The sequence below is a fragment of the Chiloscyllium plagiosum genome, unplaced genomic scaffold, assembly GCF_037043375.1.
Source record: "Chiloscyllium plagiosum isolate Xiang-an unplaced genomic scaffold, Cpla_swu_hap1 HiC_scaffold_4, whole genome shotgun sequence".
Classification (NCBI taxonomy): Eukaryota; Metazoa; Chordata; class Chondrichthyes; order Orectolobiformes; family Hemiscylliidae; genus Chiloscyllium; species Chiloscyllium plagiosum.
The window spans coordinates 52,883,763-52,911,578 of NW_028270142.1; the positions used below are offsets into that span (position 1 = coordinate 52,883,763).

The window sequence follows — 27,816 nt, forward strand, 5'->3', positions numbered from 1 at the left end:
AGCTCAAATCCTCCAACCCTGGCAACATTCTTAAAAATCTTTTCTGAATCCTTTCAAGTTTCACAACATCTTTCTGATAGAATTGCATGACCTCCCAACTCCTGTACTCAACAAAGGAAAGCATACCAAACACCTTCTTCACTATCCTATTTACCTGCAACTCCACTTTTGAGGAGCTATGAACCTGCACTCCAAGGTCTCTTTGTTCAGCAACATTCCCTAGGACCTTACCATTAAGTGTATAAGTCCTGCTAAGATTTGCTTTCCCAAAATGCAGCACTTCACATTTATCTAAATTAAACTCCATCTTCCACTTCTCAGCCCATTGGCCCATCACATAAAGATCCCATTGTAATCTGAGGTAACCTTCTTCGCTGTGCACTACATCTCCAATTTTGGTGTCATCAGCAAACTTACTAACTATACCTCTAATGCTCTCCTCCAAATCATTTATATAAATGATGAAAAGTAGTGGACCCCAACACCAAAACTTATGGCACTCCACTGGTCACAAGCCTCCAGTCTGAAAAACAACCTTCCACCACCACCCTCTGTCTTCTACCTTTGAGCCAGTTCTGTATCCAAATGGCGAGTTTTCCCTGTATTCCATGAGATGTAACCTTGCTATTCAGTCTCCCATGGGGAACCTTGTCGAACACCTTACTGAAGTCCACATAGACCACATCTACTGCTCTGCCCTCATCAATCCTCTTTGTTACTTCTTCAAAAAACTCCATCAAGTTTGTGAGACATGATTTCCCACGCATAAAGCCATGTTGACTATCCCTAATAAGTCCTTGCCTTTCCAAATGCATGTACATCCTTAGGATGCCCTCCAACAACTTGTCAGGCTCACTGGTCTATAGTTTCCTGGCTTGTCCTTACCACCTGTCTTAAACACCGGCACCATGTTTGCCAAACCTCCAGTCTTCTGGCCCCTCAACTGTGACTATCGATGATACAAATATCTCAGTAAGACACCCAGCAATCACTTCTCTAGCTTCCCACAGAGTTCTCGGGTACATCTGATCAGGTCCTGGGGATTTCTCCACTTTTATGCATTTAAAGATATCAAACACTTCGTCCTCTGTAATATGGACATTTTTCAAGGTGTCACCATCTATTTTTCCTACATTCTATTATTCTCGTGCTTTTTAGAGCAGTAACACTCTGCTATTTTCTGGGGTCTGCAGATTGTTAAGGTCAAAGATGGCCTTTAGTAGAGTGATGTGCTCTTCCTGTCGGATGTGGGAGATTAAGGAGAGTTTCCATGTTCCTAATGATTATGCCTGCAGAGAGTGTATTTGGTTGCGAATCCTATCTGGTCATATAGATCAGTTAGAGCGGCAGTTAGAGACAATGAGGAATTTACAGGAGCTCAGGGGTGTAATGGATGGCAGTTATAGGGAGAAAAACCATAGATACAATCAAGTAGATAGGCTACCTCGAAATGTAGGAGAGGGAGGCAGGTAGTGCTACCTCCATCTCAATCAAGTATGCTGTTATGGAAAATGTAGGGGGTGACAGACTCTCAGGGGAGTGTAGCACAAACAGCCAAGTTTCTGGTATTGAGACTTGCTCTAACGTAATGAGTGGTACATCAGGTTCCAAGCGATCGATTGTGATAAGGGACTCTCCAATCAGAGGCACAGACAGACGTTTCTGTGGACGGCAGCAAGAAATCAGAATGGTGTGTTGCCTTCCTGGTGCCAGGATCAAGGCTATCTCAGAGAGGCTGCAGAATGTTCTCAAAGGGGAGAGGTACCAGCAAACTGTTGTTGTACACATAGGGAGGAGAAAGGATGAGATTCTGAAGGGAGAATATAGACGTTAGGCAGAAAGTTAGAAAGTAATATCTGGATTACTCTCGCTGCCATGAGCGAGTGACAATAGGAATAGGAAGATAGAGCAGATGAATAAATGGCTAAGCAGCTGGTGAGGGGAGAAGGGTTCATAATTTTAGATAATTGGAATCTCTTCTGGGGTAGAAGGGACCTGTATGAGAAGGATGGATTGTGCCTGTATTGGAAGGGGACTAATATACTGCCAGGGAGATTTGCTAGAGCTGCTCAGGAGGATTTAAACTAGTAAGGTTTAGTGGTGGTAGTGGTGGGGAGGGGGGTGGGGGGGAGAGGTTGGAAACCAGGGAGATAGTGAGGAAAGAGATCAATCTGAGACTGGTACACTTGGCAAAGGGAAGAAGTCAAACTGCCAGGGCAAGTAGGAACAAAGCAGAGACAAGGTAGGACTATAAATTAAACTGCATTTACTACAATACAAGAGGCCTAACAGGGAAGGCACACGAACTCAGGGCATGGTTAGGAACATGGGACTGGGATATCATAGCAATTACAGAAACATGGCTCAGGGAAGGACAGGACTGGCAGCTTAATGTTCCAGGATACAAATGCTATAGGAAGGATAGAAAGGGAGACAAGAGAGGAGGGGAAGTGGCATTTTTATAAGGGATAGCATTACAGCTGTACTGAGGGAGGATATTCCCCGAAAAACATCCAGTTTTTTGGAAGTTTTTTTGGGTGGAACTGAGAAATAAGAAAGGGATGATCACCTTATTGCAATTGTAGTATAGACCCCCCAATAGTCAGCAGGAAATTGAGAAACAAATTTGTAAGAAGATCTCAGTCATCTGTAAGAATAATAGGGTGGTTATGGTAGGGGATTTTAACTTTCCAAACAGAGACTGGAAATGCCATAGTTTTAAAGGTTTAGATGGTGAGGAATTTGTTAAGGCTGTACAAGAAAAGTTTCTGATTCAGTACATGGCTGTACCCACTAGAGAAGGTGCAAAAATTGACCTACACTTGGGAAATAAGGCAGGGCAAGCAGCTGAGGTGTCAGTGAGGGAGCACTTTGGGGCCAGTGACGACAATTCTGTTAGTTTTAAGTTAGTGATGAAAAAGAAACAAAGAAAATTTACAGCCCATGAACAGGCCCTTCAGCCCTCCAAGCCTGTGCCGATCCAAATCCACTGTCTAAACCTATCGGCCAATTTCTAAGGATCTGTATTCCTCTGCTCCCCACCTACTCATGCATCTGTCCAGACGCACCTTAAATGAACCTACTGTGCCTGCCTCTCCTACTGCTGCTGGCAACATGTTCCAGGCACTTACCACCCTCTGTGTAAAGTACTTTCCGCGTGTATCCCCCTTAAATGTTTCTCCTCTCAGCTTGAACACATGACCTCTTGTTATTGAATCCCGCACACTGGGAAAAAGCTTATCTCTATCCACTCTATCTAAACCCTTCATGATTTTGTAGACCACAATCAGGTCCCTCCCAATCTCCTTTTTTCTAATGAAAACAATCCTAACCTACTCAACCTCTCTTCATAGCTAGCACCTTCCATACAACATTCCTCGTAAACCTTCTCTGCACCCTCTCCAAAGTGTCTACATCCTTTTGGAACTGTACACATCCAATGGAGGCAAGCATACCATATGCCTTCTTGACCACTCTATCCACCTGTGCAGCCACCTTCAGGCGACAGTGGATTTGAACTTCCAGATCTCTCTGCTCATCAACTTTTCCCAAGGCTCTTCGTTTTACAGTATAGTTCACTCTAGAATTAGACTTCCGAAAATGCATCAGCTCACATTTGCCCAGATTAAACTCCATCTGCCACTTCTCCACCCAACTCTCCAGTCTATCTAGCTTTGACAAAGGGTCAGTTAGACTCGAGACGTCAGCTCTTTTCTCTCCTTACAGATGCTGCCAGACCTGCTGAGATTTTCCAGTATTTTCTTTTTGGTTTCAGATTCCAGCATCTGCAGTAATTTGCTTTTAGTATTATTACAAATTTGTTGGCAATTTATCACTCAGCAAATGTATGAAAAAATATTTAAAAGTTTATATTTACATTCATCTGCTGTTTGAACAAATTTTCCCTGAGCATAGGGGACTGTCAAAGAATACAGGAGAATATAGATGAAAAGAGCCCACCAATTCGACTGGGACAACACATCTATCCTGGGACAGGCTAAGCAAAGACATGCCAGAGAATTCCTGGCACTCCAACCACAACGCCATAAACAAACACATAGATCTAGATACCATCTATCATTTTGGGACGGCACGGTGGCACAGTGGTTAGCACTGCTGCCTCACAGCGTCAGAGTACCCGGGCTCAATTCCAGCCTCGGGCGACTGTCTGTGTGGAGTTTGCACATTCTCCCCGTGTCTGCATGGGTTTCCTCCGGGTGCTCCGGTTTCCTTCCACAATCCAAAAATGTGCAGGTTAGGTGAATGGGCTATGCTAAATTGCCCATAATGTTAGGTGAAGGGGTAAATGTAGGGGAATAGGTCTGGGTGGGTTGCGCTTCGGCGGGTCGGTGTGGACTTGTTGGGCCGAAGGCCTGTTTCCATACTGTAAGTAATCTAATCTAATCTAATCTAATCATTCTCACTCCAGAAGCATTAAGGAGAATTGGCAAAAGCTCAATGTCTGGATATGAGCAAGCAAAATAATACTGTTTTTGATGTTGCTGCTAGGCCAAAAAAAAACAAGGAACAACATCCAGAAAAGGCAAGCGGGCATAATCCTTGATGTCATGGAATTCATATTTTATATTAAAAAAACACAAATGGAGATACTGAGAAGATACCTGTTAGTAAAAGAGATGTTACAGAGATTGTGTCAATTGCAGCACAGTTGTATGCAGTTTTTTTAATTGGAAAATGATTTATAAATTGTAGAGTTAAATATTCGTGGAATATACTCAACATGCAAATATTATGTACAAATTAAAAGAGTTTCCCAGGCTGAGACGTTAAGTGGACTATTTTGTTCATCACAGCAGGGGTTTGATTAGCTCAGTTGACCAGATAGCTACAATATGATGCAGAATGATGGCAAAAGTATTAGTTCAGTCCCAGACCTGATTCATGGAGGTCTGTCTCCTCGACTTGCCTCATGCTTGCAGACTTGTGTCCCTCAAGCCAAATAAGCATATACTGTATATGGTTTTCTCTCGTGTGGTCCTTTGTGGGTTATGGCTAATTATCTAAATTACTCACCACTGAAGGGATTTCACAGGCAGTTTCCCGATCACTTTGCTGTGGATCACAGTAGAGTCGAAGCTTCTGTATTTCTAACTAATTAATGAAAATAAAGGAAGTATCAGTCATAAAGAAAACGAAGTAAACGGTCACTGCATAAATGGTTTCTGTTATCTAACTTATGACGTGGAGGTGCCGGTGTAGGACTCGGGTGGACACTAGGTTATAATCCAATAGGTTTATTTGAAAGTACAAGCTTTTGGAGCACTGCTCCTTCATCAGGTAGATTGTGGGGAAAGATACATAGAACACAGAATTTATAAACGATCAGTGTCATAAAACTGATGCAATATATTAGACAAACCTAGATGTAATCACTCAGAATTGTGAGGCAGGTTTTGATTGATTAATATGCAAATCCCAGAATTTACTGCCCCAAGATAATTTAAGGTTTTATCAGTATTTGTAAGATAAATATAAGGAGACAGCCCAGCTCAGACAATGCATTAAAGGTGTGAAGTTAGAGTCTGTTTTGTCCCCAACCTGGAATCACACTGTTGTTATTTCCAAAGTAGGAATTTAAAATTGTCACATTGACTGACTGTCGATAGATTGTGTGCTTTTTGAACAAAGTATAATGTATCTGCAAACTCAAATCCGCAAATTTAAATTCACCCCGTGTGTGTGTTTGTGTGTGTGTGAGGGAGAAGGACGTGTGTGTGTTTGTGTGCACGCTTGAGAGAGTGTGTAAGTTAGTGATGAAGTATTTCTCTGTGACAGTAGGTGGGTGTGTGAGTGTGTTTGTGTGAGAGTGTGTGTATATGTCTGTATATATGTGCTTGTGTGTGTATGTGTGCTTGTATGTGAGTGTGAGTGTGTGTGTGAGTGTATAGTGTGGTGGGGTCACCTGTAGTATGACATGAACCCAAGATCCTGGTTGAGACTGTCCTCATGGATACTGAGCTTGGCTATCAGTCTCTGCTCAGCGATTCTGCATTGTCGTCTATCCCAAAGTTCACCTTGGAGGATGGTCACCCGAAGATCCGAGGCCAAATGTCTTTGGCTGCTGAAGTCTTCCCCGACAGGGAGAGAACATCCCTGTCTGGCGATCGTTGCGCGGTGTCCATTCAAGTGTTGTCGTAGCGTCTGCATGGTCTCGCCAATATACCATGTCTTGGAATATCTTATATGCCTGGGAGTATCTTATACGAGAGAGACAATGCTGGCCAAGTCACACGAGTACCTGCCGCATACATGGTGGGTGATGTCCCGATGTGAAATGGTAGTATCCATGTCAATGATCTGACACATCTTACAGTGGTTGCCAATGACAGGGTTGTGTGGTGTTATGGTTGAGGTAAAAACAATGACTGCAGATGCTGGAAACCAGATTCTGGATCAGTGGTGCTGGAAGAGCACAGCAATTCAGGCAGCATCCGAGGACAGGCAAAATCGACGTTTCGGGCAAAAGCCCTTCATCAGGAATAAAGGCAGAGAGCCTGAAGCATGGAGAGATAAGCTAGAGGAGGGTGGGGGTGGGAGAGAGTGGCATAGAGTACAATAGGTCAGTGGGGAAGGAGATGAAGGTGATAGGTCAGGGAGGAGAGGGTGGAGTGGATAGGTGGAAAAGGAGCTGGGCAGGTCGGACAAGTCCGGACAGGTCAGGGGATCGAGTTTCTGGAGGTTAGAAGCTAGGATGAGGTGGGGGAAGGGGAAATGAGGAAACTGTTAAAATCCACATTGATGCCCTGGGGTTGAAGTGTTCCGAGGCGGAAGATGAGGCGTTCTTCCTCCAGGCGTCTGGTGGTGAGGGAGCGGCGGTGGAGGAGGCCCAGCACCTCCATATCCTCGGCAGAGTGGGAGGGGGAGTTGAAATGTTGAGCCACTGGGCGATGTGGTTGATTGGTGCGGGTGTCTCGGAGATGTTCCCTAAAGCGCTCTGCTAGGAGGCGTCCAGTCTCCCCAATGTAGAGGAGACCGCATCGGGAGCAACGGATACAATAGATGATATTAGTGGATGTGCAGGTAAAACTTTGATGGATGTGGAAAGCTCCTTTGGGGCCTTGGATGGAGGTGAGGGAGGAGGTGTGGGCGCAGGTTTTACAGTTCCTGCGGTGGCAGGGGAAAGTGCCAGGATGGGAGGGTGGGTCGTAGGGGGGCGTGGACCTGACCAGGTAGTCACGGAGGGAACGGTCTTTGCGGAAGGCGGAGAGGGGTGGGGAGGGAAATATATCCCTGGTGGTGGGGTCTGTTTGGAGGTGGCGGAAATGTCGGCGGATGATTTGGTTTATGCGAAGGTTGGTAGGGTGGAAGGTGAGCACCAGGGGCGTTCTGTCCTTGTTGCGGTTGGAGGGGTTGGGTCTGAGGGCGGAGGTGCGGGATGTGGATGAGATGCGTTGGAGGGCATCTTTAACCACGTGGGAAGGGAAATTGCGGTCTCTAAAGAAGGAGGCCATCTGGTGTGTTCTATGGTGGAACCGCTCCTCCTGGGAGCAGATACGGCGGAGGCGGAGGAATTGGGAATACGGGATGGCATTTTTGCAAGAGGTAGGGTGGGAAGAGGTGTAATCCAGGTAGCTGTGGGAGTCGGTGGGTTTGTAGAAGATGTCAGTGTCAAGTCGGTCGTCACTGATGGAGATGGAGAGGTCCAGGAAGGGGAGGGAGGTGTCAGAGATGGTCCAGGTAAATTTAAGGTCAGGGTGGAATGTGTTGGTGAAGTTGATGAATTGCTCAACCTCCTCGCGGGAGCACGAGGTGGCGCCAATGCAGTCATCAATGTAGCGGAGGAAGAGGTGGGGAGTGGTGCCGGTGTAATTACGGAAGATCAACTGCTCTACGTAGCCAACAAAGAGACAGGCATAGCTGGGGCCCATACGTGTGCCCATGGCTACCCCTTTGGTCTGGAGGAAGTGGGAGGATTCAAAGGAGAAATTGTTAAGGGTGAGGACCAGTTCGGCCAAACGAATGAGAGTGTCGGTGGAGGGGTACTGTTGGGAACGTCTGGAGAGGAAAAAACGGAGGGCTTGGAGGCCCTGGTCATGGCGGATGGAGGTGTAGAGGGATTGGATATCCATGGTGAAGATGAGGTGTTGGGGGCCGGGGAAACGGAAGTCTTGGAGGAGGTGGAGGGCGTGGGTGGTGTCTCGAACGTATGTGGGGAGTTCCTGGACTAGGGGGGATAGGACAGTGTCGAGGTAGGTAGAGATGAGTTCAGTGGGGCAGGAGCATGCTGAGACAATGGGTCGGCCAGGGTGGTCAGGCTTGTGGATCTTGGGAAGGAGGTAGAACCGGGCAGTGCGGGGTTCCCGGACTATGAGGTTGGAAGCTGTGGGTGGGAGATCTCCTGAGGTGATGAGGTTCTGTATGGTCTGGGAGATGATGGTTTGGTGATGGGGGGTGGGGTCATGGTCAAGGGGGCGGTAGGAAGAGGTGTCCTCGAGTTGGCGTTTGGCTTCAGCGATGTAGAGGTCAGTGCGCCAGACTACCACTGCGCCCCCTTTGTCCGCTGGCTTGATGGTGAGGTCAGGATTGGAGCAGAGGGATTGGAGGGCTGCGCGTTGTGAGGGTGAGAGGTTGGAGTGGGGGAGGGGGGTCGACAGGTTGAGGCGGTTAATGTCCCGGCGGCAGTTGGAAATGAAGAGGTCGAGGGCAGGTAATAGGCCAGCGCGGGGTGTCCAGGTGGATGCAGTGTGTTGGAGGTGGGCGAAGGGGTCCTCAGAAGGTGGGCGGGAGTCCTGATTATGAAAGTAAGCTCGGAGGCGGAGGCGACGGAAGAATTGTTCGATGTCACGGCGGCGACGGTGTTATGGTTGATGTTGTCCTGAAGGCTGGATAGTTTACTGCGAGCAATGGTATGTTTAAGGTTTGCCAGTTGTTTAAAGGCAAGAAGGGGAGGCGTAGGGAAGATCTTAGCGAGGTGCTCATCCTCATTGATAATGTGTTGCAGGCTGTGAAGAACATGCCATAGTTTCTCTGCTCCTGGGATGTAGTGGATGATGAAAGGTACCCTATTGGTTGTATCCTGTGTCTGTCTCCTGAGAAGGTCATGACAGTTTCTTGCTGTGGCACATTGGAACTGGATCTAATGAGTTGAGCATTGTATCCCATTCTTATGAGGGCATCCTTCAACACTTAAGATATCTGCTGCATTCCTCCGCATCTGAACAGATGGGACAAGACAGACTCTAGCCTCACACCTTTAATGCATTTTCTGAGCTGAGATGTCACCTTTTTCTTATATACTGATAAAACCTTAAATTATCTCAGGGCAGTAAATTCTGGGATTTACATACTAATCAACCAAAACCTGCATCACCATTCTAAGTGATTACAGACTTAACAGTCATCTAGGTTTGTCTGATACTTTGATCTTTTTCTTATAAATTCTGTGTCCTACGTAACCTGCCCCACTAGCTACCTGACGAAGAAGCAGCACTCTGAAAGCTTGTAATTTCAAATAAACCTGTTGGACTATAACCTGGTGTCATGTGATTTTTGATTTTATCCAACTTAGTGCAAAACCAGGTGATTGCAGCTAACATTTAAAAGGATTTTACAATGTCAACTTAAGTATCATTTAAAAAAAAAAGATTCATAGGATGTGGGTATCACTGGCAAGGCTAACAATTATTTCCCATCCTAAAGTGCCCTTGAGAAGGTAGTGGCAAGCTGTCTCTTGAATCACTGTAAGTAAAGAAGAAACCTGGGATCCAAATCCTAGAAACCCTTCCTGAACAGCACTCTGGATGTATCTATATCACATTGACTGCAGCAGTTCAAGATATGAGCTCACAATCACCACCTTCTTGATAGCATTTAGAGAGTGGTGACACATGATGGCCCAGCCAGCAACACCCCCATGATGTGAATAAACAAATAACATTCTGAAGGTTTCCTGAGATGTCATATACGCTCATATATTACGATTACACAAATATCATTAGTTTATGCTAATTGCTGCAATAGGTGGAGAATATTCACTTACCTGAGTCATAAGTGTTTTTGAATCTGGAACATTTTTAAAGTTCTTGCACTCTGATCCACTCCCATATCAAAATTATTTTATTTCTGAATGTGAAGTGCCGTTATTTTTAATTATTAAACATCAACTCCATAACAAATTTGGCACTGCCACTTCCCACTCAAGCTATTTATATAATCCAACCAGTGAAGACTGATTTTGGAACAGTTTACATTATGGACACATTCTTAGCAATAAGAACACTTGGTCTTTCCAAACTCACTTAGCTCCTTTACAAGCAGCACAGTGGGGAGAATTATTGTTGTATTACTCTTGTTTGGCTCCAGCCTCTGATCCACGAGGAAACAGGACATTATTCTAATCTACTTCACAACATGGTGTTTGCATAATTAACTTCTGACATGGTTGTGTGGGTCACAATTGTGTTTTAAATCACCCTTTCCAATGAACAGAACACCATATCATTGGCTCCTGAATCTACTGGAAAGACAAGTCAAGAGCCAAAAGACATTGCCTGCTTATGGGACATTATGATGAAGTAAAGTACCATTATTTATTTGTATACCATTATTTACTTACGAACTGTCTATTTTCTTTAAAAAAATTGACAACTTTATACAGAGTCATATTGAGAGCATATTAAGAAAATAACCATTAAGGAACAATTCACAGTTAAATTATTAGCTACATGTTACGAAGAGAATGTACTCCTACAGGTTCGGCCTCTGCACGAGGAGGAGGACCAAGAAGCTGTGCCTCGCAGAGTGGATGTAGCGATGTGACTGCCAGCAACATTAAATCAGTCACAATTAAACAGTAAACAACAGGAATTGCACAAACAAGGAAAACCTTGCTGACTACTCTAGTATATGAGAAAAGCCAGTTGACTGAAACAGCAGTAAGCTCTTATGAAATAAGAGGAGAAAACATTGCTGTTGGCCATTAATAAAGTGCCTATAATTGGGGGAGGTTTTGGATGGAGTGTGGATAGTGGGTTTGCAAGCCTAAAGCTGGCAACACCAGGCAGGATCTCACTGATTCATGTGCAGGGTCCTGGCATGACACTATGCAGGGTCCAAGGAGGTCCAGAGCTGGCAAAATCTCAGCAGCCAGGCTGCAGTCTGCCACTGTACTTGACTTTTACACTCAATAATCGCAGAGAAACATTGATAAATTCTGTGTCACATGTCCAAAACAGAAATACTGTAAGACCATAAGACTTAAGATCAGAATTAGGCCATTTGACTCATCGAGTTTTCTTCACCTTTCAATCATGCCTGATACGTTTCTCAACGCCATTCTCTTGCCTTCTCCCCACAACCCTTGATCCCCTTACTGATCAAAAACCTACCTAAATCTGTCATCAATACACTCAATGACTTGCCCTCCACAACCTTCTGTGGCGATGAGTTCCACAGATTAGCCAGCCTCTGGCCGAAGAAATTCCTCCTCATCTAGTTCTAAAGAATTGTCCCTTCAGTCTGATGCTGTGCACTTGTGTCCTGCTCTCTCCTACTAATGAAAATATATTCTCCAGGTCTACTCTATCCAGGCGTCTCAGTATTCTGTAAGTTTCAATTAGACTCCCCTCCTCCCCACCCCGACTTCATCACTTTAAACTCTATCGAGAGTCCTCAACCACTCCAAAACTGCTCACAATATTCCTTGTGTCCTTGTATACCTGAGTCTTATAAGGCCTCAGCAGTACACCTTTGGTCTTGTACTCTAGCTCTCCTGAAATAAATGGCATTATTTGGCTGCCTGACTACCCATTGAACCTGCATGTTAACCTTAAGAGAATTCTGAACTAGGACTCTCAAGTCCCTTTGTGCTTCAGATTTCCAAAGATTATTTTCTAGATGGGGAAAGGTTATGCTTCTATTCTTCCTACCAAAGTGCATAACCTCACACTTGACCACAATGTATTCCATCTGCCAGTTCTTTGCCCACTTGCCTAGTAATGTCCAAGTCCTTCTGTTTCCTCAGCACCACTGCCCCTACACCTATCTTTGTGCTATCTGCAAGTGTCGTAGTCATGCCCTAACCAGTAATAATTTCTACAGAGCCAGCACTAGTTTTTCCCCCAAATGTACATGCTCTGTTTAGAATGATTTTGTGATTACACTTAAAAAAAGCACATTTATGGTGGCTGTATGTCAATGTAAAGATCCTGGTCTGACGCTGTTTACATCATCCTCCTTCAATGTTTTTACTCCTTTGTGAAGAAAAGTAATGGAAGTTTAAGCACACATTGATGACCTAGTGTGAGCGGGTGTATGGAGATTGAATTGTATGGTTTGTTTGATCAAGTCATATAAATCCCTGCTTCCAAATCAGCAATCATTTTGCTATTTTCCGGACATAAATATTGTAGGTGCTCTACTTACGTCTGTTCTTTGTTCAAAAATGTCGCTAAAGAAGGTAACTTTAGTCTCCCAAGAGCATTTCTTGCATTTTAACCTCACCAACAAATAATGACCTGGAGGTGCCAGAGTTTGACTAGGATGGACAAAGTTAAAAATCACACAACATCAGGCTATGGTCCAACAAGTTTATTTAGAAGCACTAGCTTTCAAAGTGCTGCTCCTTCATCAAGTGGTTGTGGAGAATAAGACCATAATGGGTATATAAATCATTTCAAAATTAATAAAAGATTGGCTTGTAGGGAAATAACCAATGACCTATATTATCCAATTCTAGAATAATCACAAGCCCTAGAGATTCATTGACAACTCCTTTTCTATTCATGCAAACTACATCAATTACCTGCTGTACAGGTCATTCTGTAATAACGCATGTTTCGTTAACACGAATTTGCTGTAATGCAATTGACGAGTTAAGGACACTGTTTCTAAACCTACAGCCTACAGCCTGGAGGACTCAACATTGACTTCTCCAATTTCAAATAACCTCCCCTCCCATCCTCTGACTTCCTTTCCAGCCCATCCTCCTCCCTTCCATTCCACTTACTGACCCTTCCTTCCAGCCACCAACCAGATTCGTTCCTCCCATCAACCAACCTGGTCGTACCCACCATCTGTGCTCACCTATCACTACCTCACCATTCTGCCCCTCTCCCCACCCAAAACTCTCCCCCACTCCCTCTTTATCTGCAGCTCCCCTCACGCCCACACCAGTCCTGAAGAAGGGTTATACTCAAAACATTGACTTCTCCACTTCCTGATGTTGCCCAGCTTGCTGTGTACTTCCAGCCTTCTGCTTGTCTACATATAGAGTCGGCAAATCATCAGGCACAGAACACATCATCTCGGTCTCAATGAATCTGTTCCATTTATGATGCTCACATTGGTCTGGCCAAGAGAGATATGAAGCTACTGACTCAAATCTTGATTGAAATCACATCTTGAAAAATCTAATCCATAGCACATAGCGCACTTCAGAGGAAACAAAGAAAAACCTCAGGAATAAGGAAGGAAGATACACACAGTTCTCCATTGCCCTTGATTGATATCAGTCTCATTGAAACCAAAACATTATGGTGAAGCACAGAACCATTGATGAGAAATAGAAAAGATTCAAAGAAAAATGTTACAAGTCTGCTGTTCTCTAATGAAAGTCATTTCCAATTTTGAAAAATACAGACCAAATACAAACATGGGTGATCACTTTACACAACGGTTCTGTTGTGGCGTGTCAGAAAGTAGACTCTCTCAGTGCTCGTTAGAGGTAACAAATGTTTCTCTACCAGTTTAGAAGTTGATTACAATGTAAAAGATAACAAAGTGCCTGCAAAATTCCCCATAATTTTCCCATTTGCCCCAAAAACAATTTAATGGTAGCTGCCCCCAACGAACTACCTTAACTGGACAATTACTGGACAATTAAGGGCCACTTCCTACACAGCCTCTATTTTGGTGACTCCAGCAGGTAAATGCTCAGGCAGAAGGAGCATATCCAGCACTCCCTCTCTTTCCAGATCAGGGACCATCAGCCCCCGCTCCAAGATCTGTACCTTCTTAGTTTAAATTAGTTATTTGTATAATTCTGTCCATGAGAAACTTAACTTCAATGGAATGACCCCTAACCTCCTACTTTTTCCATATTGTCTATTGTCCTATTTGAATAAACAGCTGTATTTAAGTATTTCCTACGACACCATAATGAGCTCCATTCTATGTTCAAAAAAATGGAGTAATCTAACAAGCTCTCTTTCTGTAAAATTCAACTGAAGGATCTTGGGTTCCTGCTACTGCCTGCTGCAAAACGATCTTCATGAGACAACTTATACAATGAGATTCTTCCATTTCCATACTCTATAAGATTGGTCTCAGCAACAACCACATTAAAAAGGGCACATGTCATTTGCTCACTATTCAATCCTGACACCGAAATAGAGCGCATCATGCTAATCTGCTGTTTCAATCAGATTATTGGTTATTGTGCATCCCACAAATTCATCAATAGGCCTAAGGGCACTATTTCTGGTTGAAAAAAGCACATTCTACCAAAAGGGCAAGATGTCTCAACAATTTGAGCAATAGGTGAAACTGTTTCATGTTTCTGGGAGAAAGTGAGGACTGCAGAGGCTGGAGAGTCAGTCACAAAGGTTGGCGCTTGAAAAGCACAGCAGATAAGGCAACATCCAAAGAACAGGAGAGTCGACATTCTTGATGAAGAGCTTCTGCCAGAAACGTCGATTCTCCTGCTCCTTTGATGCTGCCTGACCTGCTGTGCTTTCCCAGTGCCACCCTTTTCGACTCTGTTTCAAGTTGCTACCATTAAGTAACAGAGCAAATAGTGCTCGCCACTAACAGGAAGCTATCATCAAACCAAAAGTATTCTCTCCCTACCGCACAAATGATTAATGTAGTAAATGAATTTCAGTCCTAGTGCGATATCAACCATATGTCTCAACTGGAAGGTCATATTTAGCAGCATGTCCATTCAACTGATGACACTAGGCACAGTATTGACCATGCTCAATTAACCTGTATGAGCAAAACTCAGAACATATTGTCCAACATTAAATGTGATTCTGCAATTGGATAATACTTGCTAAATAATACTGATTGTGTTCAGAATTACACTAACAATCAATTTATGACTAGCAGTCAAGATTGCAGCGTGGTTCCCTTACACATAGTAAAAGCCATATATATTCAGATGCAGAACCCTGCCCTATGCACACAGAAAGAACATGGCCATGCATTAAAACATTTTCAACAAAATCTTGAGGGATTGTCATTCCCTGGTGCATTCCTCTTGGCAATTCAAAAACCAATCAGAGTCAACTTGCCTTCGTTTGAATTTAAACAACTTGGCAGTTAACTGTTCTTTGTTTGCTATTGCACTGCCTGTACTAATTTGAGTTCACTTGCCAACCTTCTTTCTCCTGTAGCATAAAGTTGTTCACTTTAAGATTTGGAATTCTTGAGATTCTTCTCTGATGATTGCAAGATTTATGACTCTATGAAAATGTTCACCAATATACCCTTTTAAACAGTAATCCTCAAGTTCTGTATTACTAAGCAACTATTGGTAAAACAAGTAATCCAAATAAGAACTCAAAGTGTTCTAATCCTCCTTGACAAAATATACTGCGCAACTGTGTTTATATACATAATTCTCTTAAATAATGAAAAGAACTGTTTCTAAAACACATGAAGACAATCGTGTCTGAAAAGAAAACCTCTACTAAGTTCATGTAGTCATGTAAGGAGCACTTATATCTTTTACTTACAGGTATAGACGTCTCTCTTTTCACATGTTTGGCCACCTGGGTTTTCCCATTTATAAATATAGGAATGACTTGCTCAAGGTTTCTGCTCTGAATCTTTACGTCATCCAAAAAACAGGTGACCTCCACTTCTATTACCAGTAACTTTAACTGATGCCAGTCTTCATCAAACAATTCCTATTGAATGAAATAAAAGCATATTTAAGTTATTTTGAAATTGGTGATACTCTTTCAGTAATCTATCACTCTTTTATGTGTTTACTGTCAGGTCTGAGTTGGGCTTCAGAGCTGCATATTTATTTCCTACACTGTGCAATGCTACATCAATTGCTCTTGATTGTCCTCCAATACGCCCTAAGAAAAGATCTTCTTCCCCCACCATTTCCCTTCCCTCCCCTTCCAATGATTTACATAGAACATAACAGCGCAGTACAGGCCCTTCGGCCTTCGATGTTGTACCAACCTATGAAACCAATCTGAAGCCCACCTAATCTACCTTATTCCATTCTTGTCCATATGCTTATCCAATGACTATTTAAATGCCCTTAAAGTTGGCGAGTCTATTACTGTTGTAGGCAATGTGTTCCATGCTCCTACTACTCTCTTTACCTTGTTCCATTTTGTTATGGGAGTAGAGACTTGAAAGACAATATTCTGATCATTCAGATTTTTCATAATTTCACAAAAAATTATATTTATCTTAATGCACTAGTTAATGGCCACAAGTACTTCGTGGGTGAACAAGAGCAGGAAAAAAACGCCTGTAGCAAATGGCAGAGTGTGGAGTTTGGAGTCAGCTATCAAGGTGATAGCGTTTTCTGGAAAGGCTTTTCTTTTTACTTTCACCACCTACAGAAGATGGTGCAAAGATGACCATCTTCGCAAAGCCATCAGGGACACCAAGAGACCAGACTAAACTAGAGTTCTAGTTTAACTACATGAACACACATTGACTGTGGCAAAGCGTACACTATATTATGGGTTGCAAAGCAAAGTCAAGTAGAATTGTTGACAGCAATGCATCCCTCCTGAGTGAGCTCAATACATTCTATGCTCATTTTGAACATAAGGTCAGTGAAAGTATGTCACCTTCCCCGACAGCCTCAGGTGCACCTGTACCCACAGTCACCGCCACAGGTGTCTGATCGGCCTTCTTGAACGTGAACACATGGAAAGTGACTGGCCCAGATGAAGTCCTCAGCTCGATCCTACTTGACAAGTTGGCCAGAGTACTTGCAGACATCCTTAACCTCACCTTACTACAATGTGAGGTTCCCACCTGTTTCAAAAGATCATTATCATCCCAGTGCTAAAGGAAAATCAGATAGTATGCCTTAATAACTATCCCCGGTGGCTCTGACATCCATCATTATGAAGTGCTTTGAGAGGTTAGTAATGGCACGCATCCACTCCAGCCTCCCAGATTGCCTTGATCCATTATAATTCACCGAGCATCACTATAGATCTACAGCAGACACTTATCCCTGGAAAATCTGGATAACAAGGACACCTGCATCAGACTCCAGGTTATTGACTTTAATTCCGCCTTCAGTACCATAATTCCAACAGAAGTCATCAAGTTCCAAAACCCAGGACTCTGCTCCCTCTTCTGCAACTGGATCCTTGAATTCCTGACCCGCAGATCATCACCAGTAAGGACAGGCAACAACACCTCCTCCATAATAATCAACACCGTGCCTGCAAGGCTGCATACTAGGCCCTAACTATACTCCTTATACACTCACAACTGTTAGGCCAAATTCTGTTCTAACTCTATCCACAAGTTTGCTGATGACACCACTGTGGTGGGTTGAATCTCAAACAACAAAACAAAGTACAGGAAAGAGATGAAAGCTTGGTGTAAAGACAATAATCTCACCCTCCATGTCTTCAAAATTAAGGAGCTAGTCATTGACTTCAGGAAGCTCAGTGGAGTACATGCCAATGTCTGTCAATGGTACCAAGGTTGAGGTGTTCGAGAGTTTCAAGTTCCTGGGAGTAAGTATCACCAACAATCTATCTTGGTCCATCCATGTCAATGCTACAGTCAAGAAACCACACCAACGCCTCTACTTCCTCAGAAGGCTAAGCAAATTCGGCATTCCCACAAAGACTCTAATCAATTTTTATAGATGCAGCATAGAAAGCATCCTATCCAGATGCACTACAGTTTAGTATGGCAACTGCTCTTCCAAGTCCTCAAGAAATTACAGAGAGCAGTGAAGGCAGCTCATTCCATCACAAAAACCAGTCTTCTTCCATTGACTCCATCTATACTTCTCGCTACCTCAGGGAAGCAACCAACATAATCAAAAACCTCTCCCAACCATGTAATACTCTCTTCAACCCTCTTCCATCAGTCAGAAGATACAAAAGTTTGAAAACACATACCAGATTTAATAACAGCTTCTTCCCCACTGTTATCAGACTTATGAACGTACCTCTCATACATTAGAGTTGACCTTTCTCTGCACCTTCTTGTAGCTGTATCACTATATTCTGCATTCTGTTCTATTACCCTGTTGTACTTATATAAGGTATGATATGTCTGTTTAGCACACAAAACAAACCTTTTCATTTTAACTCAGTACATGCGACAATAATAAATCAAATCAAATCTGTGCTGTCATTTGTCCCAGTCATTAGTTTTCAAGGAAACTACTGTCAGAGTCAACTGCGAAGAACTTTGGCTTTAGCTCCCAAATCCTCTTTCAGCTAAATGAGGGTTGTGCTTACTGGTGGAAGCACCTCATCTGAGGAGGAGGATAGGACAAGGAGGGAGAGGAGGGAGCTGACTCAGTCAGCAGCAACATGCCTGCCATCAAGTGTGGCCTGAAGACACTGGAGGCCAGCAAGGGATGTGAGGGAGACAGGGCCAGCGGGGAATCATGAACCTATCAAGAGTGTTCAAACTAATGAGACACGACAGGGACACAGTGTAGGAGGAAGCTGCTCATTTCAAGCACAGTCATTGTAATATAAGGGGATATGAATCTGTTAATGATGATGCATAACTGATGATATGAGCCTGACAAAATAAAAACAAGATGCTGTGGATGTTGGAAAGCTATAACAAACAAAGAAAGATGTTGGAGAAACTCAGCAGATCTGCCAGCATCTGTGGATGAGATACAGAAATACTGTTTCAACCCAGTCTGGTTCTTCTTCAGAATCCTGCATTCAGCATTTTCTGTGATATGACTCTGATGTTAGCACAGTAGATGAGAAGAACAGACCAGACAGAAGCATGAAAGGAGCTGGAATATACACTATTCTGGAGAGGTGTATTCAGTAATACGCACATATTTAGATGTAACTAAAGAGTGTCACAGTATAGGAGAGAGTGAAAGAGCCTTACTTGCACATAGGAGTGTACTAGGATGCTAGAGACCAAGGATAATGGCAATCTAGTAAAAAAAGGAAGGCGAGTGGATGGGTAGTAGACATCCAATTCCCAGAGAAACATAAGATAGTAAAATTGTGCTCTGAAGATAATGACCACCTAAAGTTTGATTGTAGTGGCACAAGCATGTTAAACTTTGATGCCAGCATGGGATACTTCAAACCTGCAGGATTTTAGGCAGGTCACAGTCCATGAGGCATGAGAGAAAAAGTGGAAAGATCCCAAAGTACTTCTGAACAATTTGCAGACTTTGCAGCAAAATGGGAAGACTCTGGACAACAATTATTTGCATTATTTTGAGTGAAGAAAGGGGAACAAAATTAATCATTTGCCCAGGTCAGTATGGTTCAGTAAAAAATCGTGATTCAGAAAGACATTGCCATTGATCTAATAATATATTTATTTGACTTCAAAGGGAAGACACCTTTAATCCTGTTACATTGCTATTCAAGATAATTCAAGACTTCATATAAATACAGCAGAGCTGGTGATCATAGCACTTAAATGATGCTTTGCAACACAAAGTTTACTATAAATAGTTTTATATAACAGTCCTAGATTTGTGAACAAGGAATTTAATTTAGAAAGTTCACTACAGATGCAGGTTACAAACAGGTTACAAGTTCTTCATTTCATCCTCAGTCATACAGAGAGGGTGGTCAAGGCCAGAAAGTTACTCATGTCCAATAATGCAGACTGGACATCAGCATTATTCAGCAACTGGTTAAACAAAATTCACCAGCAGAACTGCTTCTGGAAGAAAGATTAAAAACAGAAAAACTACCGTGGAGGTGTAATCTCTGTTTGAACATAATGTTTCATGACCATTAAAAGATCAAGGAGGTAGACAAATATAGAAGAAAGCAGTAGAATTGGTATAAAACAGGTAAAAAAAATCTGTTAATTTTGACAGCAGTCAAAAAATCTGATTAAGGGTCAGAGAATTAGACATTTCTAAGGGGCGCAGATTAACTGAGATCATACATAGTCAATACACCTGAAAAAATGTCCAGCAGAAATGGGAATGCATCTTACTTAAGCCCAAAAATGATACCGTGTATCATTACTACAGGATGAATGACAGAGACGATTGTACCCCATCTTGGGGTGGCACGGTAGCACAGTGGTTAGCACTGCTGCCTCACAGCACTAGGGATCCAGGTTCAATTCCAGCCTCGGGTGACTGTCTATGTGGAGTTTGCACATTCTCCCAGTGTCTGCATGGGTTTCCTCCCACAACCCAAAGATGTGCAGGTTAGGTGAATTGGCCATGCTAAATTGTCCATAGTGATAGGTGCATTAGTCAGAGGGAAATGGGTCTGGCTGGGTTACTCTTCAGAGTATTGGTGTGGACTTGATGGCCCAAAGGGCCTGTTTCCACTCTGTAGCGAATCTAATCTAATACCATTACAGAATGGTACAACAGTTGTAGGAATTCTGGAGAATTATCCTCATGTGGAAATTAAGCAAATCAAAGCGGGGCGACTACTCAAGAGTTCAAAATCATATTGACTGTGAGATAGACTTTGTGGAGGGTAGGGGTGGCGATAATGATGTTAATGATAAGAATGGCAGTATACATAATTATAACCTTGAAGGTAGTGAGGACTGCAGATGTCAGAAAGTCAGAATCGATAAAATGCGGAGCTGGAAAAAGCACAGCAGGTCAAGCAGCATCAGAGCAGTAGGAAAGTCGACGTTTTGAGCAGGGCACTTCAGCAGGGCAGATTTGCATTTTCTTGATAGAATTATAAACTAATTGCTAGAATTATACAAGCCAAATAAGAAAGAAATGTGGACTGTGTTGTAGTATAATGGGAAGTATAATATATAAATGAATACAATAATGTGTTAATGATGGCGATGTAACTGATTACTCTGACATCAGCAGACCAGAGGAAAGTGGAAAAACAGAACAGAGGAAAGCGCAGAAATGGAAGGTGAGTTACGCGCATTAACACATACGTGGAAATTTTGCATGAAAGGTTAAAATGACCTATTGCTTTTAACTACCGTCATCTGATTTTAATACAAAGACATTCAAGTCACCAAAATTGGATTTACAAAATAAACAAACAATGACTTAAAATGGCTGCACTGATCACCTGACTAGGTTGAGCCAAGCTCATGAAAACATCAATAAACCAGATCTGAAATTAATGTCATGAAAATGACTGAAACCAGATAGTCGGACCTATATCTTCCATCATGTTTTATTATTTTTCTTGAGGTTAGTAAGTAATAAAACTCCTCTTTCTTTCACCCAAAAAATCCTGTAATTGGCTCCTTAATTCTGATCTGATGAATTTTGCTTTAAATGAAATGTGACATAGCTGCATGGTAAATATTTCTGCCGCTGACCTAGCAGGTTAAAAAATGGGAGCTGATTCACCTGGTCATAACAAAATGAAGAGTAATACAGTATTTAAGAGAGCAAGAGAACCTTATTGTAAGATAAGGAAAGAGAAATGGCAGCCCGGAATAAAGGAGCAGCCTCAAAGACAATGTTTGTAAAGATTGCCAACACTCAGAGAATTGTGAGATGGTGCAGAGGTGGCTGATGTTACCAGTCAGACATTCATAAACCTCTGCTGAGGATAGTTATAGTACAAATCCTGTCTTCAAAACAGTCACTGTCAAATAAATGATTGTTCTACTGAAGATTTGGTTCTTCCATTGGGATGTTCTGGTGGCTCTGTGATATCCTCTGGATTGACTTTCATTGACTATTCCCTTCTGCTGTGCTCTGCACAATCTTGTTCTTCCTCAGGTTGAGGAGAATGGAAGGGACACCATTAAATATCAGAGTATGAGTCCATGAGCAATTCAGATGAGAACCCTATGGAGCCACAATGGAACAGTAAGCAAAGCAGCAGGGATCTCAATGCCTGGAAGAGAAGGAAAGCCCTGAACCCAAGGTACTTCCAACAGGATGTCTCAGGACTCATGAAACATCATTAAGAAGTGACATCTAGGGACTTTGCTAAACCATCAGTACACTTTCTGCAGTCACTGACATTACAAAATCTGCTTTAATGGCATCTGAGGCTCAGAAAGACCATTGCATTGCAGCCCCATAGCCATCCTCCCAGTGCTCGCATCACACAGTACCCAGTGAAAATAACAAATACATCTGACCAACACCACACACAAAACAGACAGCTACATATTGCCTACTAAAAATTTGTTGATGCTGTCAATCAGAAACAAAAACTGAAATTAATAGAAAAGCCTAGCAGTCTGGCAGCATCTGTGAAGAGAAATCAGAGTTAACAATTTCAGGTCCAGTGACTCTTCCTCAGAACTGATGGGAGCTGGGAAATGTCAGTTTTTATGCAGAAGGTAGGGTAGGGGAGGGGGTAAAGAGTAAACAATAGATAGGTATAGAACCCAAAGAAAGAAAGAAGAACAGTTGGACAAAGGAGTGGATAACGATCTGGCTAGGAGGGTGAATGAAAACTGTTAGTGGCTAACAATGGGTTGTGTGTAATAGCAAACAATATGATCACAAGGCCTGGTGTGTTTGGATGGGAGCTAGGACAAAGCAGAGTTCAAGCTCTGAAGTTATTGAACTTGATATTGAGTCCAGAAGGCCGCCAAGTCTCCGGGCAGAAAACGAGGTGTTGTTCTTCCAGCTTCCAGCTGAGCTTCACTGGAGCATCGCAGCAAGCCTGAGACACAGATGTTGACCACGCAATAGGGTGGTGTGCTGAAGTGTCAGGCAACTGGAAGCTCTGCTTCTTCCTGGAGCAAAGGCCTGAACCATTCCAACTCACCACCACCGTCCTCTGCTTGGCAGGTTCCTCCTCACCCTAAACAACTTCTCATTTAACTCCTCCCATTTTCTTCAGGTCAGGAGGTAGCCATGGGCATCTGCATAGGCCCTGTTATGCCTGTCTCTTTGTGGGGTACATGGAACATTCCTTGTTCCAGTCCTATTCTGACACCTATCCACAACTCTTTCTTTGATATATTGATGCTATCACCAGTGCTGCTTCCCTCACTCATCCAGAATTGGGAAGGATTATCGATTTCACTTCCAATTTCCACTCTGCCTTCACTTTCACCTGGTTCAACTCTGACTCCGCCCCTCCCTTCTTCGACATCTCTGTTTCCATTTTGGAGGATAGACTGGCCACTAATTTCCACTATAAACCCACCGATTCCCACAATAACCTGGGCTATACATCTTCACACTCCACTTCCTATAAAAACTCTATTCCATTCTCCCAGTTCCTCTATCTCTGTCACATATGATGATGCCAATTTCAACAAGGGAGCCTCCGAAATGTTCACCTTTTTCCTCAACTGAGAATTCCCCAGCACTGTTGTCTACAGGATCACCAGCCGGGTCTGACTGATCTCCCGTGCTTCAGCCCTCACCCCCTCTCTTCCCTCCCACAACAGTGATTAGGGTTCCCCTTATCCTTACCAGCATCCACATCCAGAATATCATTAGCTGCCACTTCCGCCACCTCCACAATATGCCCTCCCCTCCCTTGTCCACCTTCCATAGAGTATTGTCCCTCCAGGACACCCTAGTCCACTCTTCCTTCACACCTGCACCCACCAATCCCCCACTCACAGCATTTTTCCCTGCAATCATAAAAGGTGTAACACTTGCCCATTTACTCCCCTCTCCTCAGTATCTAATGGCCCAAACATATCTTCCAGATGAAGTAGTGCTTTACTTGCATTTCACACAATCTAGTCTACAGCATCTGCTGCTCACAATGTGGTCTCCTCTACACTGAGGAAATGAAGCATAGACTGGGTGCACACTTCACAGAACACCTTCATTCTGTCTGCAAAAATGACCCTGAGCTTCCAGTTGCCTGCCACTCCAACACCCTGTTTCATGGCCAATATCTCTGTCTCAGGTTTGCTGCAGTGCTCCAGCGAAGCCCAGCATAAACTAGAAGAACACCACCTCATTTTCCGTGTGGGGACCCAGCAGCCCTCTGGACTTAATATCGAGTTAAATAATTTTAGAGCTTGAACTCTGCTATGTCTTAGCTCCCACCCCTACACACTAGACCTTGTTATCACATAGTCTGCTATTACAAGCAACCCATTGTTAGCCACTAAAAGTCTCCATTAGTAGCTATTCACCCTCCTAGCCAGATTGTTATCTACTCCTTTGTCTGTCCAACTGCTCTTCACTCCCTTTGGGATCTATTCCCAACTATTGTTTACTCCTTACCCCCACCCACTACCCTATCTTCTGCATAAAAACTGACATTTTCCTCATTAACATCAGTTTTGAGGAAGGGTCATCAGACCCGAAACATTAACTCTGATTTCTCTTCACAGTTGCTGGCAGATCTGCTGAGCATCTACATATTGCTCATGACTACCCTTGAGTTTCTCATTTTGACCCAGCTGTTGAACAAGTGTTACCCTGTTACTGTCAGCTATAATGAGGGTAGGCCATGACCCTGATGGTCCCTCGGTCTGGATGACCCTGGCAGCTGCCATCTGTCTGCCTGAACCTGTGAGGCCCCAAACTGTGTGAAAGGGCAGACACTTCAGCCAATATGCAAGTGTATAATCATCACTTTATCTTAATTGACAAATTAATCTTGAAATAAATAAGAATATTGTCAAAAAAATAAATTTTCGCCACTATATTTTAAGATACATTCTTATTTTCTTGATGCCAAAATACACAAGTCTGTATTTTCACATTTTCCTCACAGTATGTTTAGTTTTAGTCAAAAACTTGGAAGCTATTCCACTGTTTCTTTTCACAGCTGAAATGGTCCATTATTGATATTACCTGAGGGTGGACGGGTTAGAGAAAGGGACATCAAGCTGGTGAATGGAACATTTTCCCTCTTTGGGCACCCAGCCATAGCCCATACTCCAACTCAGGTTACCAGGGGAGGTGCAAAGAAAAACTCAATGCAACTGTATTATTAAACAATACATTAAAATGTCAAAATTCGCTATGACTTAAATGATGAAAAATAATGCGCAGTTGTAGTTGATACATCAATGCACATCAAATGAAGGGCAACAGCATTCTATTTATCTCTATGATGCAACATCAAATACACTCACATAGAAACATTACTTTGAGCTGAAAAAAGATACTTGATTAATTAGGCTGAGTGATATTTAAAACAAACTGCATTAGCCCAATACATGAATTAATCCTTGACAATGCAATGGCATTGACAAAGCTAGAAAACAAATGGGTGTGATACACTGAATGCCCTTATAACATGCAGTTGGAACAACATTCCTGTAACTGTCATAGCTTACTACTCAGCTGAAGTTCTTGATCCATATTGGGCCTTGTGCTAAAACCTTGTTGACAAGTGAGTGGAAATTGGGAAATTAAGAAGCATTGCAAAAATATAAAATTATTGCAGTTAAAACTAGCCACATAAACATTGTCAATGCACTGATAGTTATACAAAAGACTCAGGCAGCTTTAACGCTCTTTCATTGTTAATCATTCATTCCCACATTCCAACAAACAAATATTCATGCTCCAAATTACAATCAAAAGTCTTGACATATTCATATATTAAAATGTCTTTACAGACAAAGCCACTGTGCAGAATACAACACACAAATCAGACTGTAGATTAAACATATGTTACTCTTTTCACTTAAGACAACAGCGAGACCTGTATGAGTAGATGGTACAATATACCAGAAAGTAGACAAAATGTGCAAGAGGTTCTAAAAATTATAACCCTTGCGCTCCTTTGGAACAAGTTGATCTGAACATCATTGCATCAAAAAGGAACAGGCAAGGTAAAGCCACTAGCTTCCATCAAGCACAGGATTAGCACCTTCTAGTTCTTCCATTTGGAGTGATATCAGGAATATTCAGGCAGCTGGGTAAGGCCTACAACGTCACTAAATGAAACTAAACAAAGCATGAGGCTGGTACATTTGCAACATTTAAAAGGCATCTTGAATAAGAAGAATTTAGAGGGATATGGGCCAAGTGCTGGCAAATGGGACTAGATTAGGTTGGGATATCTGGTCGGCATGGACGACTTGGACCGAAGGGTCTGTTTCCGTGCTGTACATCTCTATGTCTCTATGTGGCCGTTGATTTAATATATGCTAATATATATCTGTAAATATGATTTAAAAAATCTTTTTAAATTGAAGTAGTGGCAATAATGCATCTTAAAATTTTCAAATGCTTAAGGGATAGAAGTTCAACCATGGACATATCCCTAAAGAGGTGGTACCCCATTAGCTATCTCAATCAATATTCATCACCAATGGAACTGAACATAGGTGAGGGGCTTTAACAAGTAGGTTAAGACTACCCATTAATTAATCTCCAAATTAATCCAGATAAGCATTCAAACTCCAAAACTGAAAAAAAGATGCAATTGATCAGTTTATAGAATTTACTCAGCCTATTCCATTGATCATGAATTTGAAGAAAAATATAATAACAAGCACACTGACCTGTAGTTTACCATCTTTAAAAGTCACTGTCTGGATTTCATTGACCAGACTTGTAGTAGTAAAGAACACAGCCTGTTGTTCACCATCAATTGTGACAGCTGCTTGAATAATTCCTTCTTTAGATAAGATTCGCCATAAGTCAAATCTCTGTTTGTTAGCTGGACTTTGCAAACGTAGTGTAGCAACAAATACGTAAGAAGGAGGCAAGCCTTCTGGAAATATGTCTCTGAAAATATATAAACATGACATTTTGCAAACAAACATTCAATTACTCATACAAACAGAGGTGGATGTCGGCTCTGATTTCATAATTATAAATCTGTATTTTTCATGGGTACCTGCCACTTTATCAAAGTTTTCCTGTTATAGAAATGCATTCTTTAAATCTTCCTTTGACTTTACTTGGAAACACTGCGATCATAAATCTGCTGTGGCAAAACGCCAATCATAAATTAGACTTGCCTTTACACATTTAGGTTTTTATTATTTTATTTGAATGGCAAGCTGGTGGATATTTATGTTAATAGCATTGCAGTGAGGGAATTATGACTTCTGGGACCTGGTGAACACGGCAAACATTGAAGGCGAACATGGCCTTCGCCAATTAGAATAAAGGATTTTGAAATTCACAGAATAACTTCGGAGAAGGAATAGCTGAGCTCAATGTCAATTTTTTTCACTAACGCCTCGGGTCTGGATGTCACTGGCTTGGCCAGCATTTATTGTCCATCACAGTTGCTCTTGAAAAGGTGGTGATGAGCAGCTTTCTTGAACTGCTACAGTTAATATGATGTAGGTACATCCACAGTGCTGCTGAGGAGTTCCAGAGTTTTGATCCAGTCACAGCGAAAGAGCAGAAATGTAGTTCCAAGCCAAGACAGTGTGTGGATTAGAGGGAAACTTGCAGGTGATAACACTGCCATCCCTTTTGGGTGCTGAGGTTTGGAAGATCCTGGGTGAATTGCTGCAGTGGATGCTGCAGATGGTACAAATTTCTAGCTCTGTGTGTCAGTGGTAAAAGGATTGAAAGTTGAAAGCGGTGGACATGGTGCTAATCAAGCAGTCTGCTTTGTCCTGGATATATGTCGAGCTTCTTGAATGTTTTGGAACTGCACTCGTTCAGGCAAATAGGAAGTATTCCATCACACTCCTGACTTATGCTTTGTTGGTGATGGACAGGCTTTAGATGGTCGCAGTCTGGAATTTATGTGACATGGATGTATACTTGCCACTTATCAGCCCAAGCCTGCTTGCTGCCCAGGTATTGCTACATGT

At 42.6% G+C, this 27,816-nt stretch overlaps 1 protein-coding gene across 1 annotated transcript in view; it reads right to left on the minus strand.

The window, feature by feature from the left end:
* Positions 1–5,013: 5,013 nt before the first annotated feature.
* Positions 5,014–27,816, minus strand: part of LOC148150140 (collagen alpha-1(XXI) chain-like) — a 58,880-nt gene continuing 36,077 nt past the window's right edge. The window contains exons 5-7 of the mRNA XM_087986254.1: positions 26,542–26,767; positions 15,699–15,872; positions 5,014–5,112 (exon numbers count right to left, since the gene is read on the minus strand). Of these exons, the coding sequence (XP_087842380.1) occupies positions 5,014–5,112; positions 15,699–15,872; positions 26,542–26,767 (499 nt within the window). The remainder of the gene's footprint in view (positions 5,113–15,698; positions 15,873–26,541; positions 26,768–27,816) is intronic.